At 36.7% G+C, this 17354-nt stretch overlaps 1 protein-coding gene across 1 annotated transcript in view; it reads right to left on the bottom strand.

Moving 5' to 3' along the window:
* The window catches only part of ACSS3 (acyl-CoA synthetase short-chain family member 3), a 171857-nt gene that overhangs the window by 45592 nt on the left and 108911 nt on the right, over positions 1-17354 (bottom strand). Inside the window, exon 9 of the mRNA XM_011934117.1 lies at positions 10349-10452. Within this exon, the coding sequence (XP_011789507.1) occupies positions 10349-10452 (104 nt within the window). The remainder of the gene's footprint in view (positions 1-10348; positions 10453-17354) is intronic.

Genomic DNA, 17354 nt, shown 5'->3' with positions numbered 1-17354 from the left:
GGATATAGGTCAACTAGAGCACATATGTCACACCATGGTTTTTGCCAACTTGATGTTAAAACAAACAAAACAAAACAAACACCAGCTAACAATTTATTTCTCTTGCTTCAACTAAGCAATAGACTCCTCTTCCAGACACACTCTCTTCTCTAATTCAATTTTTTTTTTTTTTTTTTTTACATAGCAAAAAATACTTGGAATATTACCCATTAAAAATGTTATATAACCTTTTAAAAAAGATTTAGTGCAAGTCTCAAAAAAAAAAGTGCATGTAGTTAACAAAAAACATTCTCCTAGCCTGCAGTTGAAATCAGTCTGTGTGCCTGAGAGTCATTTGTATCGGCAGGACCAAACAGTCCAGTCCCTGACATTCTGTGCTTGGGAAATGTTTGCTGACTAGTAAATGCATACTTCTAACATGATTTTAGGCTCCCATGATAAAGATCAAGGGCTTAAAAAATAAGTAGCAAATCACAGAATGCAATCCCAAAATGAACCAGAGAGCAAAGAAAAATAGAGGACTCCAGGAAGATAAAAACTATATGTTACTATTATAATTCCTTTACAAGATTTTCTTATTCCAAGAATGATATTCAAAGGACAGTCATTCAGTAAGTATTTATTGAATATATTCTATTCACTAAAAGGTATTTCTTTTTGGAAGAAGAAAGTGCTGAGGGCATAAATACATGCCAAATAGAAACTGCAGCATGTATAAAGGTTGAGAAGTTAGACCGTCAAAGGACTGTGAGTTATTCAGCAGAGCAAAGCTTGCGGGAGGCAGGTGTACTTAGGGAGATGATGAGATATCCAGTGAAAGAAGTGAACAGAGGCAGATCATGAAATGCCTTTCATGCCGTGTTAAGAAATTTGAATATTGTTCCAAGAACAGTGGGAGACATGGAGAGTTTCACAGAGGTGATTCACTCAGAACTGCATTATAGAAAAATCTCTTCAGTTGCTAACTGGAGCACTAAACTGATGATCCCAACGCAAAGCAATAAATCAGATAGATGTGGACGGTCTGGTGCAGGTGACTGGCAGTGGAAGATACGATCAAATTTTAATTATATTCAAGATCAAAATATCTTGGTGATTGTCTGGATATGGGGCAAAAGCAAGAGGGAAAAGGCCGAGTTAACCCCCAGGGTTATGGCTCAAAAGTTAAAGAAAACTAGATGTGAACGAGGGTTAAGAGGAAGATGTGGTGGCAAGTTCACAAGTCCAGCTCTGTAAACGAGAGCTCCCGCTGGATCTGGCAATCTGCCATTCTGCCTTTACAATGGTTCCAGAAACTACATTAAAACAATATGGATTTAGAAGTCGGTAGCCCGTGCTGCAAGCAGAAGACTTAGGAATAAATCAATGCAGCAACCTAGTACTGCTGAATCATATTAATCACAGCATCATGATGGGCACAGAGGCAATTTGTAAAGAAACCACTCTCCCCACCTCTGAATCTTTACAGTGAACTATAAATAACTTGAATAGGTAGCAGAAAGAAAGCAGAAACAGTGAGATGTACACTAGTGAAAGAAAATCAATTTAATCTTTGTGTTCAGGAGATAGTACGATTTTAGTTTAAAATACTTAATTCAAAGCAACATAACTTTTTGTAGAGGAAGAAGACCATTAATTCGAGCTATGAGACACTGGTCTTATCCTACTCCCTTACCAGCACATTGCCTCTAACTGTGGAGGACTCAATGGAGAAACCCATAAATAACCTTGTGTTTAGATAAGAAAGGCTGAGTTAATGAAGGCATGAGATAAAAGCTATGGGGAGAGGACCCAGGACAGCACAGAACAGTGAGAGTTCTGGTCCTAATGCCAACTAGTTAGTTGACTCAAGGAAAGTAAAATCTCTACAGTTACATTTTCTCAAACATAAATTCCACTTTTACAGTCTAAGTTTTTTTGAAGCTGAATTATTTATAGGCCAAGATTCTAAAGATGGCCTTTACATACATGAAGGGCTATTTATAGAAAGCAAAATAAAAATAGTATTTTTTTGAGTGCTGACTATATACCAGGAATTCTTCTAGGTTGTTAGTACATATTTCACTTTACTTAAAGCTTTCAATTAGTCCTGAGGAAACTGAAGATCAAGGATTTACCCGTGGCTATAGAGTAAGTGGCTGAATTGGGATTTAAAGGCAGTCCTACTGGATTCTGCATCACTTTTTGCTACTCACATTGTTTCTCCAAGAAGAATAGCCACCTGCTGTTTTCCAAATTAAAATTCACAGCAAAAGAGGGATTGGAAACTGTTTTGTGGGGGAAGTAGGCCCAGTGCAGGGGTTTACATGTAGCAGGGAGAATCAAATTTTCAGACAGTAAAGTTTGTCAAAGGAAGGTATAGATAACTCTTGTTCCTGTGAAGATCTATAAAAACGTGACATATTTTCACCTTTCCAACATGGTTTATACATGATCCTTGCCAAGGGTAGGAGGAGAATTGGAACAGGTATTTCAAAGGCCAAAACAACTTTATATTATTAATCGATTTCCCAGCGTTTAGTCTCTTGCCAAAGCATTATCACTGATATAATAATGAGCACAAATAGTGATTCTAAAACACAATTCTACATCTCTCAACTAATTTGTGCTATCATATTTTTTAAAAATTATGTTCTTTTTACATTATAATGCTATGAAGATGAAAATGTCTAATTCAATGAGGGTGTTTGCTTTGGGAATTCATTCTCAGGTGGATTAGCAGTTTGTAAACAGTTATTCATTTTCAGAAAGAGAAAGCCTTATTAAGCATGCCTTACGTTTGACAAAAGGTTATTCTTTCCACAAACCAAATTCATGCAGCTCACTTCTAAGCTCCGGCTTTTCAAATTATCGGTGAAAATCACCTACTTTAAACTAATGAAGACTACTCTAAATGAGAAAAAATGCTGTTGCCAGGCAACGATAATGACATAGGGCTTCTTTTCTCTCTCACCAGATGGATGCTGTCACGCCATCTCTAGCTACACGTTGCTGAGATGACACTGTGTCTATATAACTGCTTTTTCCCCCATCACAACTTCTCATGCTAAATTTACCAAAAAATACCTTTTCTATGAATGGAATTTAAAAAAACGCATTTCTGACCATTAAATTGTGAAAAACAAAGATGTATCAGATGTAGTTAAGTCATTCATATTATTGAAAGATTATTTGCGTTCTACTATTTGAAAGTAGCCTAAGGTATCTCCTGGGCAACCCAGTTCATGGGGCCGTGTTTTGCCAGTTCAGTACAACCCAGCTCTTTGAGTTCTACAGTTTGCATTTCACACTAATTCAATCCATTATCTTTGAAACACAGACATGTACTTTAAAGAAACCCTCCCACCATAGTGCAATTTTGATAGACTCAAAAATTACTGAGTAAAATACAGAAGCAGAGAATAATAAGCAGTTAAAAAGCAAAATCCAGAAGGCAGCATTTGATAGCACATGGAAATATTTTGCTCCAGAATCTGCAGCCAGAGGAATATTTGCTAATGGCTACTGGTACCCAAACCACAGAAAATAGGTTTTTAAATAATTCAAGATGGAGTCCTCAAGTCACCAAGAATATACTTTCTTCATTGTCACATTAGTCATATGGGGCCTCTTATGCTTAGGTATGCCTAGGAATCTATTTTGCAGTAAATATATGAGATTTTGCTCAGGACACAAGCTAAGTAAATTTGAATAAAGTCACACATATAACACACGGTTGTAAAATGTTTTAAAAAGTGAAAGAAATAACAAGAGGCATAATGTTCTCAATGCTGATTCCAGGGATATAAAATTTCCTATTATAGCCTAAATATAGAGAACTGCAGGCTGACAGATTAAAATCCATCTGCAATTCAGTATATCAACACGGACACATGAAAGAAAAATGTCTGAGAATTCAAGAGTAACAGTGGAAGAGGATGATCAAGGAAAAAAAGTGACTTAGACTTTAATACCTTACCTGTCAAATCCTCAAACCCTAGTTAAGTGTTTTACAATTTGTTTACTTAGGAGGAATGAGACGGGGCTGTAGTTGTGCCTGTAACATTTCCCACAGAGATCTCTGTTATCCAACTCTTAGTAATTATTCTACTTTGTGGTTTTGATTTTTGTAAACAAAACATATTACTGTCTTAAAAAATTTCTGAGTTAGTGAATCTTCTCCAGAGATCCCTAAGAATAAGGATTAAATTTGATCAGCCTCGTTAACTTTTGTAGTTAAAAGTCTTGCCTCAGTTGTCTGCTGTCAGGAATTCTAACTTGCCAAGCTGTGCAAAAATAAGAAATCATGTCAAGTAGCCCTGACACATTTTAGTAACATAGCATTAGGGTATGTGTACCCTTAGAATCAATAGTTTAGATTTAGGAGATGGCATGACTGAAGTTTGCTGGAACCTTTGGGTCCACTTTAACAAAATCCAGAATTATCAAATTATTCCCCAAAGGAGGGAGAGTTAGGCTATATATAGACTATAGTTAATTCAGAACTGCAGTTGCAATTAAAACTGAAGCAGTTCAATCAAATATGGAGTGAAATACTCAGATTACATCAAGATAAAAGAACTCCACAAAGATGGCTCAAGGCAGATAAAGTAAGATCAACCATTTCAATCATAACCAATGTCTCAGTTCATTAGATGACTACTAGTTTCTCATTGAAATTTTTCCTTAGAGTTTAAAAAATTCTGTGAATTATCTAAGAATTTTATTCCTCCATTAAAGTGATGAAAACAAACAAACAACAAAATCACCTCGTGCTGCTCAAGTTGGTGGTCATTACTTCATTTCGACTATGTCATCAGTACCTGGACATGAGGACACTTGAAACACTTTCAATATAAGCTCTAGAGCTTCTGATGGTAAGTACACAGATAGTGTCCTGTCAATAGGTAAAAATAATCTGAATTTTGTTGAACTAAACCCTTCACTAAGTTGTCGCTTATAAAAGCCACTGTGGAAGTTGAGTATTCTATCTTTGTAGCTGTGATGAATTAATTGAGCGATAGCAAGAGAAAGAACGAAGTGTTTTTATCTAGGATTAAATAACATTAAACTTTGGGACTCCAGGATGTTTTGTTACAATCATTTCAAAAACCAATACCATATCTTATAGCAAATAGGAATGAAGGAAGGAAGGAGGAAATAAAAGAAGGGAGGGAGGGAAGAAGTGTGGAAGAGAGGTAAGGAGGAAAGAAGGGAGGAAGAGAGCGAGGAGGGAGGCAGGGAAGGAAGGAAGGAAAAGGACGAGGAAGGAAGGAACGAAGGAAGGACAGACAAAAATAGATCTACTGTGTTTAGGATTTAATAGTAAGTCTCTGAACTTTAACAAATAATTTTTTTTGTACTAGCTCATTTACTCGTAAAAACAATAATTCCTTTATAGTGATCTTAAATCACAAGAAAAATAATCCTGTAAATGCCACCATGCACTGCACTGACAGTTCTTTTCTTCCAAAATTGTGCTTCCTGTCTGACCTCTGTAACAATATAGTGTTTTATTTGGGGATCGTACAGCTGAGGATAAGGAAGTTCTGGCTGTTCTTTTTGTTTTGGCACATGAATTACCATATTTTAATGAAACCATTATCTTTTTGTTTTCCCTTTTTAAATTATGATTGTAACACCTCTGTTTCTCTATCTCTGGGTAAAAAAGAAAATGAAAAATTCAGTCAATAATCCAGATGTTTTTAATCTTCTTATGGATGAGTTACTGTGAAGATAATACATCTGGGTGAATGACAATGTGGCTTTTATACAGATTTAGAAACAAATAGAGATGACTCTTCTCTCTAAACTTGACAAGACCAATTTCCTTCATGAGAACATTAAATATTTACATTATTATACTCCTAAGCAAGAGATTCATGCTTCAGTGGTGCTGAACAGGAACAATTCTTTATTAAAATGCTCCTATGAGGGGTGGAGGGTGCTAATCTGTTTTTGTATTTTCTACAGATTAGTTCTCAATTGAGAATATTAGATATTATTTGAATCAGATATCAAAGAATGCCTTTTTAATGAAATGAGGAGGATGTTAGTCACTAAAATCTGTTGGTACTAATACAAGTTGCACTAGAGAGACACAATAATAATGTGTGATGGTTAATTTTAGGTGTCAACTTGACTGAATTAAGAAATATCTAGCAACCTGGTAAAGCATTATTTTTGCTTGTGCCTGTGAAGATGTTTCCAGAAGAGACTAATATGTGAGTCTGAGTGGAGAAGATGAGAAGATCTTTCCTCAGTGCGAGTGGGCATCCAAAAACGCAAGACCAGAAAGAACAAGAATAGAGGAAAGGTGAATGTGTGCACCCATCTGCTGAAGTTGGAATACATTATTCTCCTATCCCTGGACAACAACTCCAGGCTCCCCTATCTTTGGAGTCGAGAACTTATACAAGTAGTCCCTGAGTTCTCAAGCCTTTGGTCTTGAACTAAGAGTGACATCATTCATTGGCTTCCCTCATTCTGAGGCCTTTGGACTTGGACTGAGCGATGCTACCAGAATTCCAGGGTCTCCAGCTTGCAGATGGCCTGTTACAGGACTTCTCAGCCTCCGTAATCATGTCAGCCAACCTCTCTAACAAGTCTCCTCTCATATATCTGTGTCTATATCTACAAATTCTGTCTCTCTGGAGAACCCTGATTAACAAAACATGGTCATATAAGTGAACTGACTGCAGAGTCCCTTCTTTTTTTTTTTTGAGACGGAGCGCAGTGGCCGGATCTCAGCTCACTGCAAGCTCCGCCTCCCGGGTACGCCATTCTCCTGCCTCAGCCTCCCGAGTAGCTGGGACTACAGGCGCCCACCACCTCGCCCGGCTAGTTTTTTGTATTTTTTAGTAGAGACGGGGTTTCACCATTTTAGCCAGGATGGTCTCGATCTCCCGACCTCGTGATCCGCCCGTCTCGGCCTCCCAAAGTGCTGGGATTACAGGCTTGAGCCACCGCGCCCGGCCCAGAGTCCCTTCTTACAACTCAAGTTATAGGAACTACTTAATTTTTATTCATACGTTTTAGTTACTTAACATATCCCTTACTAATTTCAAATTACACATCACAGTTTCTAAGCAGCTCATTTGTACACATACATCAATGTAATCAGAGAGCAAATTCATGAATTCTTCCTATAAATATGAATTTATATGAAAGTCTCATAAAAGTGTGCAAGTATGTAAAAAATATCAACTTCTAAGTCCATAACAAGAAAAAGGGACCCTGTAGAAAACTTGAAATTTGAAATAAAGCTAAGTATTCTTTGGCTAAAGCTAACCTTCTCTTAAACATTAACACGTGCTTACTAGCACACTTCTTGTGGAAATGCACCACCACCTAGCTGACATACAAAACTAGGAAACTCATGAATGCTCTTGAAATACAAGATGCTTTTCTTTTTGTAAGAGTTCATAACAACTCATAACATACTTGCCCTTTCCGCCTGGAATCAAGCATCAATTTGATAGCACCTAAAGAAAGACTGGTTGAAATTTTATTTTATTTTATTTTATTTATTTATTTATTTTTTACTGAGACGGAGTCTTACTCTGTCGCCCAGGCTGGAGTGCAGTGGCACAATCTCGGCTCATTGCAACCTCCACCTCCCGGGTTCAAGCGATTCTCTTGCCTCAGCCTCCCAAGTAGTTGGGATTGCATGCACACACTACCATGCCTGGCTAATTTTTTTGTATTTTAGTAGAGATGGGGTTTCACCATGTTGGTCAGGCTGGTCTTGAACTCCTGACCTCGTGATCTGCCCACCTTGGCCTCCCAAAGTGCTAGGACTACAGACTTGAACTACCGCGCCCAGACCTTCAGTATCGTTTTATAACTACTTATCACAACACACAACTTTAAAAATGATAAATTGAATTTTTTCTATGCAGATGAATAGAGATCCTAACTAGTTTCCTGTTAGTAGCCAACCTCTTCATCACCTGTAATGAAATTATTTTACAAAGCACAAAACGATCTAGCAATCTAGCTACTAGCTACCTATCTACCCATCCACATGTATCTGTATAGTTCAATAGGACAGAATACCAAACAAAAGTTGTAAAATCAAATGGGGTGAGGATAATGGAAATGGAAAGAATCAGTCATTTTATTAGTAAAATCCACATGTTTTCCATGGCAATTAACGGTCACTCCAACTTGATTACAGTGACAGCACATTGACACATGTGGCTATTAATTCCCTTGGAACAATACATTAAAGAAAAATTGCAAATTCTCATGGAACTCAGTACCCACCAGGGACCTCATATGCTTCTGTCACAGGCTTCAGTGAGCTTTTTTGTAAGCCTGAATACACTAACTACATACACCCACACAGGCTATTATGCACAAAGGTGTCTATAAGAAAAAGTAAAATAATTTTATAATTTTATTTGTGAATGTGCTAGTTTTCATCAGTGAGTTTTGGCACAGTCACTTTGAAGAGGGAAAAACAGAACTCTTCTGCAAGCGTTTGTGTCAGGTCACGTTTGTGTGGGAAATAATGCCCCCATTTTGACCAAATAAGAGAAATTATCTGAAAGGTGACAAAACGTTTTCCAGTTCATGACCAAGAAAATAACTGTTAAAATTTTCCTGGCTAATAGGGGATACATAAATACTAAACATTCTTGCAGATGCAATAATTCTTCGCTTGTTTTTATGTATTTCTACACATAGCATTGACTGTTCTTGAAATTCATTCTTATACTTTGTATTTTCTAAGGAGTTACAAATCTGAGTTTAAATACATAATTTTCCCCTTCGTAAATAAAACTGGAGGGAATAGAAAGTTGCTTTCTGATTTTCATCTTATGTAAGGGAAGTGTCCTCTGCTCTGATTATTCATTTTATATTTCATATTAAAAAGGATGTAGAAAACATTTTTTCTTTTTTTCTTTTTTGTGTTTTTGAGACAGAGTCTTGCTCTGTTGCCCAGGCTGGAGTGCAATGATAGGATCTCAGCTCACTGCACCCTCCGCCTCCCGGGTTCAAGCAATTCTCAGCCTCCCGGGTAGCTGAGATTACAGGCATGCTCCATCACGCCCGGCGAATTTTTTGTATTTTAAGTAGAGATGGTGCTTCACCATGTTGACCAGGCTGGTCTCAAACTCCTAACCTCAAGTGATCTGCCCGTTTTGGCCTCCCAAAGTGCAGGAATTACAGGTGCGAGCCACCATGCCCAGCCAGAAAACACATTTTTAAAGAACAATAGTTGAGGACGTAATATAAAAAGTATAATTTCTCAGAATCAAACATTTCTGAATTATCAAACACTGAATTTGAGGTTTAGTCATTCAGTTAATCTTTTACATGAAAATCATTTTTACAATCAGAGCTAATTTTTTGCGAAGTATTCTTACTAATTTTTAACCCAAATTTGATATTCTGCCCCAGATGCAGAGAAAGTGAGAATACTGAAAACATGTATATAGAAAGGTTGATCTAGTTCATTAAACTAAGCGGGACTGAACTAAAATATGTACATTTGAAGGTTGTAGGGCTCCCATGTCTCATAGCTGCTTTCAGTGGGTCAGATTTTTTTAAATCTCTATACTTGGTGAGGAGGTAAATGGCTTCTAGACAATGTACCTGCTCTCATATATACAGCCACCCCTCAAAAGAAGAAGCAGAAAGAGTTATTGTTGTAGTGGTTGTCTGCTTATTCCAAAGTTTATAGTTGATCCATTTAATATGAAAATTTGTTTCCCAGGGAACACTTAGTAGGAGGACTATAGAGAATAAACAAAATAAATTAAATGAATAAATTACATATATAATGACAATTGTTTTGAAGAAAAATAAATTTATCTGCCTTTAATGCTAGGCAGAATATATGGCAGCATATATTAGATATTATAAAACACAAGAAAGTGGCCAGAGAGTCCTATGAGAGGAACAGGGCTTCATAAAAGTACTCTGGGAGAAGTGTGCAGGGTGTATCAAAAAGCAGAGAGAACAGAGATGAGTGATTAGGAAACTTTAAATCAGGACAGAGGATGATGCAGCTGCCAGAGCTCAAAGGCAAGGGGAATACTGAAGGTGGAATGAGCCCAACAGACACTTCAAAGGAAAATCTGAGACTTAGTAACTTACCAGATATAAGAAACAAAGAAGAGAAGATAAAGAGGTCTTTAGTGCTTTATACCTAGGGACCAAGAGAATGGTGGCATCAATGTCACTTATGAAGACATTATTAATAACAATTAAAAAATTGCTTATTTTTACTGAAACCTGAACCACTCGAATCCTGAGTTTGTGTCTGATCTGCTGGTCATCGCTCAAAAGTTTCCTCCAATCCTTGCAGCATTTTGGAACATTTTTTTAATATTTGTGTGCATGCTAGGAAAATGCTCACCAGTTTGCCACCAATGGTCTAAGACAGGTACTCTGAAGACATTTCTGGACCATTCCAGGGTCTCTACATCACATCGTTCTCCAGCCACAAATAATGTTTTGAACCTGAATATGAGACAGTGAATTCAAATTATTCCTGGAAAATAAATCAAAATAATTGTATTTACATTTTAAAAACATTGTTTAATCACACTCATTATGTCAGAGGAATACGGCATATAACCAATACATCAGACTGTATAACGATGAGAGTCATCTCTTGTTTGGGCTCAAATGTAACCAAATACACATCACAGAATTGGAGGGAGGTACTTCCAAAGTAGAATTCACAGCTAGCACTTTTCAGTTTTTAAAAGAGCAATTGAGTTGATCTCTGTAATCGATCTATCATGTTGATCTAATGATCAAAGATAAAATATATTTCACCTTAACATTGTCCCGGCTAATTTTAACTCCAAATTTGTTTGCTGAATTCCAAGTAAGGGTATACACAAAAAATACATACATAAGTATCGGCTAAGGCAGCAAATATTCTTATAATATGAATTTTTTCCTTCTTGTGAGTTCCTCTGATAAAAATTACTTTAATTTCAAGTACATATTTTTCCTATTCCACGGACATATATAGGAGAAATAGCTAGTGAAGTAGTAAATGCCATTGTGGCCTTGGAAGTCAAAAATGTTCTTCAGTCAAAAGGAATACAAGAGTACTAATAGATGAAGGAGAATAAGAATTTTTGGCAGAAAGCACCATACTGCAGAATAGAAAAAATGAAATAGAAAAATACAATTGTGTTGACCCAATTAGTGGTTCATTGAGAGCATGGGTGTTTTGATTTTTGTTTTTTTTTTTCCATTTTCAAACGCCCTCATGACCTGTTTCTATATATAAAGTGTATGTGTGTGTGTGTGTGTGTGTGTGTGTGTAGAGTTAATTCATTTATCATCAAAGTAAAACACAAACAGCTGACAAACAAAAACCTGTCTACTGATCCTGAACAATGTAGTATATTTCACTATTCCCTTAATTTTTCATATCATTTCATAAAGATTCATGGAGATTCAAATACTTCCACTCCTATGTTTCAATAACATTCTGTTTCTATCTTTGCTATAAACATGTATCTCATTCTAGAATTCTTTTTTTTTTTTTTTTTTTCTATTTCCCACACTGCACTATGAGCTCCTTAGGAACATGTATCCTTATAACTCCGAGACCAATCAAAGTACATGAATTTTTAGGTATTTAAACATTTCTAGATGCTCAGAATGATAAAGGGCAGAGGTGGGGAGTTAGCAAAATTAACACCGGTTTGACTTATTCTTCTAAGTAAAAGAGGAGGCTTGTTGGTTTCTAAGAGTGTGGAAATTGAGAAAAAACAGTGACCTAAGGAGAGCAAAATTCTGGAATTACTATTCTAGGATATTTTCAGTGCACAACATAAATGTGAAGAGACTTGAGAACAGCCAGTTGTTTTTTATGGACTCAATCAGTGACCTGGGAGGCTAACCAGGGGTAGCACAGATTGGGGTGTGATACAAGGGGTGGGAAATCAATGCTGGAAAAGCTGTCTGGAAACTCTAGAATAGGCAGGAATTATAGGAAGCAAGGCAGCAATAACCAGAATAAAAGAAAACTACAAGGAAAAATAGTGAGGTAAATGACTAGATGTCACATAAGAAAAAATTTGATGACAATGAAAGCAAGGTGAGAAAAACAGGGTGTCGTCATAGACAGAAGGCAATTTCAAACTTAGAGATCTTGAAAACCTGTCTGTTCTGAAGGATGATAGTATTTATGGTAGCTGAAGTCTAACAGTGGAAGATACAGAGGGAAATAAGAGTATTTTGATAGAAGGATTCTCTTCAAGATAGTATTAAAAATCACTCAAGGATCACAGCAGTGGAGAGTAAAAAGAAAGTCTGTGACTTGTTGATTAAATAGGCTAAAGGGAGGTCTGAAAAGTGGGGAGATGGTTTACAAAGAGAGAGCATGAACTTCAATAGAAGATGGGCCACAAAACAAACAAAATTGTCAAGTTCTCATGTTACCAATTTTACTTTAACATCTTCCCTAACTTTTATAGATAATCTTGGCCCTGAAGGTGCATTTGACACAGTAATGAGAAAAAAGTAACAGTTTAATTATTCTACAGAAAATAGAGGTTATAAACAGCTATTGAAAATACACAATAATTAATTTTTGAGTATAAATGAATCACTGATAAATGATGTTTATATGTGAAGTGCAATCACCTAGAATTGTTCATGGTAATTTTCATCTATAGAAGATGATACCTTTATATCTATAAGGGTGTCAGAAGAGGTTTTAGTTAAATTGTGATAAAATACCCAATGTGCTATTACTAGATCCACACTCATTTTCTGAGAAAAGAAAAAAAATCATCTGCTAATATAAAGATATTCAGAGAGTAAAATTATCTTATTACTTTTTTTTTGCAATAATGTAGTTGGAGCCATGAGGATGAACTAAATTGGTGATACAGTTAGGATATCTGTTCCCTCCAAATCTCATGATGACATGTAACCCCCACCCCCAGTGTTGAAGGTGGGGCCTAATGGAGAGTCTTGGTGTCCTCCCCATGGTAATAAGTGAGTTCTCACTTACTCTACTTGTTCACATGATAGCTGGTTTAAAAAGCCAGGCACCTCGTCTCCTCCCTCTTGCTTCCTCTCTTGCTATGTGAGATGCCTGCTCTCCCTGAGTCTTCCACCATGATTGTAAGCTTTCTGAGGGCTCACCAGAAGCAGATGTGGCACTGTGCTTCTTGTACAGTCTGCAGACCCATGAACCAAAATAAATCTCTTTTCTTTATAAATTATCCAGCCTCAGGTATTCCTTACAACAATGAAAAATGGGCTAATACTATTGGTATGGTTCAATGGAAATATAATGTGAGCTACAAATCCAAGAAATATATCTAGTTTAAAATTTTCTAGTAGCCACATTCAGAGAAAAAAGAAGAATAAGGTCAAATTAGCTCTAATAATATATTTTGTTAAAATACATATATCTCAAATGTTATTATTTCAACATGCAATGAATATGAAAATTACTTGTGAGATCTTCCAGTCTTTTTTTAATACCAGATCTCAAATTGGGTTTGCCACATTTCAGGAGCTCAATAGCCACGTGAGGGTACTTCAAGAGTTCAATAACCACATGAGACCAGAGGCTACCATATGGGACAGTGTAGAGGCAGACCGTGACTTTCTGAAGAAGCAACAGAATTCTTACACTGGCCTGGATGAAGAAAAATTGTAATTCAATACTATGTATTCAATTCCTGCTCAAATCGTTATGCTGATAACATATTCTGACATGGATCTCTATGCATGCACATGTGTGGGTATGCAAGTGTCACGGAATGCAGTTAAGACAATCTACTACTTAATGTTTTATAAGTAAACTGTTATCTCAACAGATTTCCAAAATTTAAAGTATGATTGGTTTAATAATTAGGCATTGTTATAGGACTCCACATAATGGTACAATCCAGTGTCAAAAATAATATTTGAGTAGCTGCCCACTTGTATATTTCTCAACTGCATATTCAAAATTATCTAGGAGCAGTTCTTTAGCATAATAAATGCCAAAGGTAAAATTTACATGTCCTGATATAGACACAGAAGCATTATTTTAAATTTCAGATAGGAGAATAACCTATTACTAGTCTTTGTTAAGAAATTATTTGAATAATTTTTGTGAGTACCCACTAACAGGATGCAATGCTGCTAGGGTAATCTTTAAGCCTTTGAGAACAAGGAAGGGGGATAAAAAGTAAGGGCGAAAATGGGAGAGCAAGGAAGAGAATGAATAAGAGGCAGAGACTAGGAAAAAAAAAAAAGCACACAATTTTTTGACAAACTACATGTACATTTGCAATTTGAGATAAAATTTAAGTAATCAAATGTATGTATTTGTAATCTGAGATTAAAATTTGATGATCAAAATGACCTCATCTGAGATAATTGTTATAGCAGAATGAAAAAATTGTTTAAACATTAAATTACTAAAGTAGGTTAAAGTATAATAAAGATTAGTGTAAAGTTTTAATGTTTAAAATGAGGGTGACTTCTCCGAGAAAACACCAAATGGCGGCTGACGCTGGCGCAGTCGAGCGGGGGGGGGAGGGGCGGAGGCCTGGGTGGCCCTGGGATGGGGAACCGCGGTGGCTTCCGCGGAGGTTTTGGCAGGGGCATCCTGGGCCGTGGTCGCGGCCGTGGATGAGGCCAGGGCCGAGGCCGCGGAGCTCACGGAGGCAAGGACGAGGATAAGGAGTGGATGCCCGTCACCAAGCTGGGCCGCTTGGTCAAGGACATGAAGATCAAGTCCTCGGAGGAGATCTACGTCTTCTCCCTACCCATTAAGGAATCTGAGATCATTGACTTTTTCTTGAGAGCCTCTCTCAAAGACAAGGTTTTGAAGATTATGCTGGTGCAGAAGCAGACACGTGCTGGCCAGCGCACCAGGTTCAAGGCTTTGTTGCTATGGGGGACTACAATGGCCACGTTGGCCTGGGTGTTAAGCACTCCAAGGAGGTGGCCACCGCCATCCGTGGGGTCATCATCCTGGCCAAACTTTCCACTGTCCCCATGCGCAGAGGCTACTGGGGGAACAAGATTGGCAAGCCCCACACCGTCCCTTGCAAGGTGACAGGCCGCTGTGCTCTGTGCTGGTGCGCCTCATCGCTGCACCCAGGGACACTGGCATCATCTCAGCGCCTGTGCCCAAGAAGCTGCTCATGATGGCTGGTATCCATGACTGCTACACCTCAGCCCGGGGCTGCACCGCCACCCTGGGCAACTTCGCCAAGGCCAGCTTTGATGCCATCTCTAAGACCTACGGCTACCTGACCTCTGACCTCTGGAAGGAAACTGTATTTACCAAGTCTCCCTTTCAGGAATTCACTGACCACCTTGTCAAGACCCACACCAGACTCTCCGTGCAGCGGACCCAAGCTCCAGCTGTGGCTACAACATAGGGTTTTTATACAAGAAAAATAAAATGAAGTAAGCCGGTTACTGTCTAAAAAATAAAAATAATAATAATAAAAATGAGGTGGATACACCTGTAACTTTAAATGCTATGTAAAAACAAGACAAAATGAAAAATACAAAGGCCATGATGTTGATAATCTTAGGACTGAAAAATAGGGTCATGTTTTTAATCATATGTTATTCAAACACTTTTCTGATATTTTAGAAAACTCCTGTGATGAAATACATTACGTATTTAGATAACACATTAAAATTTATAAAATGATAGGTTTGGCTGATCCCAGCAGTGTAGGAAAAGAGCAGCCAAAACGAATAATGTTATAGGTATTAATACCACATTTCCAATGCCTGTTAAGCCATAAATTAGTTTAAAGAACTCTAGATGGTTCGAATGCCCATGCCTTTGGCTTATATATGAAACTAGAGATTGAGAATTTCAAAAATATTCACTATTGAAAACGTAATGTACAACATTGTCAATTAAAAAATTAAAATACAGAATTTTAGCAAACCAAGGGACAGCTGATATCTTGACATTACCAGCATTTTTGCAAGTTGTAATATTTTTTGGCTATCCCCCATCCTCCACCACATACACTACAATTAATCTAAGTAATTGATTATAATAATAAACCATGCATTAGCACTGAGCTCTTATTTGATGGCAAATTTGACTATTATATATTTTAAAACATAGTATTTATTATTATGTTTTTGTAGTATATTCCTATTGTTTTTGTTCCTAAACTTGTTTACTGCTATTTTTAATATCATTATTATAGCAATCGTCATGCTGGCACTAATAAATTGAAAGGTACAATATTTCACAATGGATGATAAAAGTGGCTTCTTCTCTGAAAGTCAGAAAAATCCCTTTCATTTCCATTAAAATCACTTTACTATGTATTGAATGCAAAGGAAAAATAGTGAGATCATTAGTGGTTTAGAAAAATGTCAAAGTAATACGGATGACTTCTTTCGCTAAATATGCCAGAAACTATCCATTTATTTTTGTATTAAAATTCCTCAAACTATAAAAAAGTTATTGTTATTTTATCAATTACAGACTGCTAATTGTATAATACTAAGGAACATAAACAGAATACAAATCTCACTAAAATTTAGAAACAAGATATAATTGATGAAACAATAAAATCTCATAAATATTTAATCAAATATAATTTAACTCTCAATTCCTTTTAGTAAACAAAACTATACTAAGTGATTTGCTCTTTTTGTAACCATGATAATAATTGAAACAACAAATCTTAGTATAAATCTATATTTTATAGTTGTCCTAGGCATCAGGTATCTTCTTATGGTTTCAAAGAAGTATGATACTTCTTTGAAACTTTTGTAAAAAAAAAAAAAAGAAAAAAATAGTAACCTTTTCAACAGTTAAATTCTTCATTAATGACTTGACATTATTTTATTAATAATACAAAGGAATAAATGCCTACAGTGGAAAATTCATAAATATATTTTGTGTAAACATGCATTTTAAAAAGTTAAAATTAGACATTTTTGTAGAGTAATCTGGGCCATCTGGATGGTAAATTTACCTAAGTTAATTATATATGCTCTAGATCGGACTGCACAATATAGTAGCTACTAGCCACATGTGGCCATTTAAGTTTTTTTGTTTTTTTTTTGAGAAGGAGTCTCGCTCTGTTGCCCAGGCCGGAGTGCAGTAGCGCGATGTCGGTTCACTGCAAGCTCCACCTCCCAGGTTCACATCATTCTCCTGCCTCAGCTTCCCTAGTGGCTGGGACTACAGGTGCCCACCACCACACTTGGCTAATTTTTTGTATTTTTAGTAGAGACAGAGTTTCACCATGTTAGCCAGGATGAGTCTCCATCTCCTGACCTTGTGATCCGTCTGCCTGGCCTCCCTTAAAATTTCAATTAGTTAAAATTAAAAAAAAAAAGTACAATATAAATTTCTCAGTAATACTAATCCAATTCAAGAGTTTAATAATCACATA

Source organism: Colobus angolensis, unplaced genomic scaffold, assembly GCF_000951035.1.
Source record: "Colobus angolensis palliatus isolate OR3802 unplaced genomic scaffold, Cang.pa_1.0 Scaffold131, whole genome shotgun sequence".
NCBI classification, from domain to species: Eukaryota; Metazoa; Chordata; class Mammalia; order Primates; family Cercopithecidae; genus Colobus; species Colobus angolensis.
Note: the sequence above shows the minus strand (reverse complement) of the source record. Positions and strands in the feature narration are given on the sequence as shown.